We start from the raw sequence: 1,614 nt of genomic DNA, 5'->3' as shown, positions 1-1,614 counted from the left end.
CAATGTAAAATAGTTGAATGCAAAAAATTACAATATTTAATGCTTATGTTTAGATATCCGCGGGCAAGTATTCTTCGACCTTTCATTGCTGTCAAAAGAAAAATGAAGATCTGGCGAACAAAATCAGTGCCGCCCTTACCACAATCCTTGGATGACTACGTGAATTTATTTAATAAGCAGCCTTGGAACGAAAAGTATGCAAGCTACGCCGGAGGAACCATAACAGTTACATCAATACGTGGATTAGGACGTTCTACATCAGTAGTATTTGCAGATATTAATTATTTGAGGTCACTTAATATCAAAAATTTTCATCTCGACGCTACATTTAAAGTCTGTCCTCGAAGGCCGCAGGTTTTACAGTTATTAACTCTGATGGGTAGAATTGATGATACGGTAAGTTCAGAGTTGATAAATCCCTTGGTTTTTTTCGTTAAAAATTCAGTAAAATCAGATCGGAGCATCCTTAGGGTGTGTCAGTCCACTTTTATTGCATTTATAAATAACAAGAAATAAGATATATCTTAACGTTAGATATTCTTTCTCCTTTTTGTGATATATTATTATTATTAATAATTTTATAACGACATAAGATATATCTTTATGATCTATATATTATTTAGCAATATAATGAAAGTCGACCAAAGCTATGTCAGGATGTTTTTATCAAATTTTGCCCCCTTTCAAATTGAAGAAATGGGAGAATGAGCTCAATGTAGGTGATTTTATTGCATGGTGAGTCACTGTAAATAATGAAATTTTTCGACTTTTCTCGAAAATACCTGCTTCGAACCTACAGAAATCGATTCAATAATAATTATAGAAAAGATATTCTTGAATGTTAAAAAAATGAAAAATTTTAAGACACAGTTTGGAAAGTAATCTAAAAGTATACAAAAATCGTTATCAATTTGGAAAAGGGTGGTGTTTACAGGTTGAGTCCTTTTCCGCGGAACGTCTCCAATATAATATATTCACACACTGTCATGCAGCCTGTTGTTATTTCCTATTTTAAATTAAAATAACACCAATATTGTGGGTCAACATAGTTCGAGTTGACATTAAATAACGCACCCATGAAAAACTGTACATCTTTTTGTGACCATATAAAATATTTTTAGATGATTCTATGGATTATTCAAAGGTGACTGAATCGGTCATTGAAAATTGTGAATGCGCTTAAAAAATATGCATACATTCTCCAGCTGCAAATTAAAATTTCCAAATGTCCAAATTTAATTAATGTTATGTCGATTTAGCCTATCCCAATTGCTTGGATTCTCATGGGAAGTAAAAACGTCGGAGCATATGTTGCTGTACTACGATGGTTCAAAAATATTGGTGCTCCACATTGGATACCCGAGACATTTACAATTGATTTTGAACAAGCCCTAAGTTCAGCGATTCTGCTGACCTACCCTAATACTCGAATTATCCGGTGTTTCTTTCATTACTGTCAGGTAATTTTCATCATTGAAATTTATTTGATCATATAGGCAATATTTTTTTGAGTACTACTAAATTTCTGCTTTAAGGCCCGGTTGGACTATCTATATATCTCGTGTAGTTAGTTCTTGTTCCTTGTTTTTTTATCTGAAACTTAGGTGCAGTTCT

At 32.8% G+C, this 1,614-nt stretch overlaps 1 protein-coding gene across 1 annotated transcript; it reads left to right on the top strand.

Annotated features, from left to right (window-relative positions):
- Window positions 1–59: 59 nt before the first annotated feature.
- On the top strand, window positions 60–1,548 carry LOC105273085 (uncharacterized). Its single transcript, XM_011315320.1, has 2 exons — window positions 60–396; window positions 1,260–1,548. The coding sequence occupies exons 1-2, from the start codon at window positions 103–105 to the stop codon at window positions 1,494–1,496; spliced, it is 531 nt and encodes a 176-aa protein (XP_011313622.1). The 5' UTR covers window positions 60–102; the 3' UTR covers window positions 1,497–1,548.
- Window positions 1,549–1,614: the final 66 nt, after the last annotated feature.

The sequence above is a fragment of the Fopius arisanus genome, unplaced genomic scaffold (assembly GCF_000806365.1).
Source record: "Fopius arisanus strain USDA-PBARC FA_bdor unplaced genomic scaffold, ASM80636v1 scaffold00867, whole genome shotgun sequence".
In the NCBI taxonomy this organism is placed as follows: domain Eukaryota; kingdom Metazoa; phylum Arthropoda; class Insecta; order Hymenoptera; family Braconidae; genus Fopius; species Fopius arisanus.
Note: the sequence above shows the minus strand (reverse complement) of the source record. Positions and strands in the feature narration are given on the sequence as shown.

Excerpts from the sequence above, each read along its gene's own strand:
- LOC105273085 (XM_011315320.1), top strand. The coding sequence starts at position 103 with ATGAAGATCTGGCGAACAAAATCAGTGCCGCCCTTACCACAATCCTTG. Across the intron at positions 397-1,259 it reads TGGGTAGAATTGATGATACG|CCTATCCCAATTGCTTGGAT; the intron begins GTAAGTTCAGAG and ends ATGTCGATTTAG.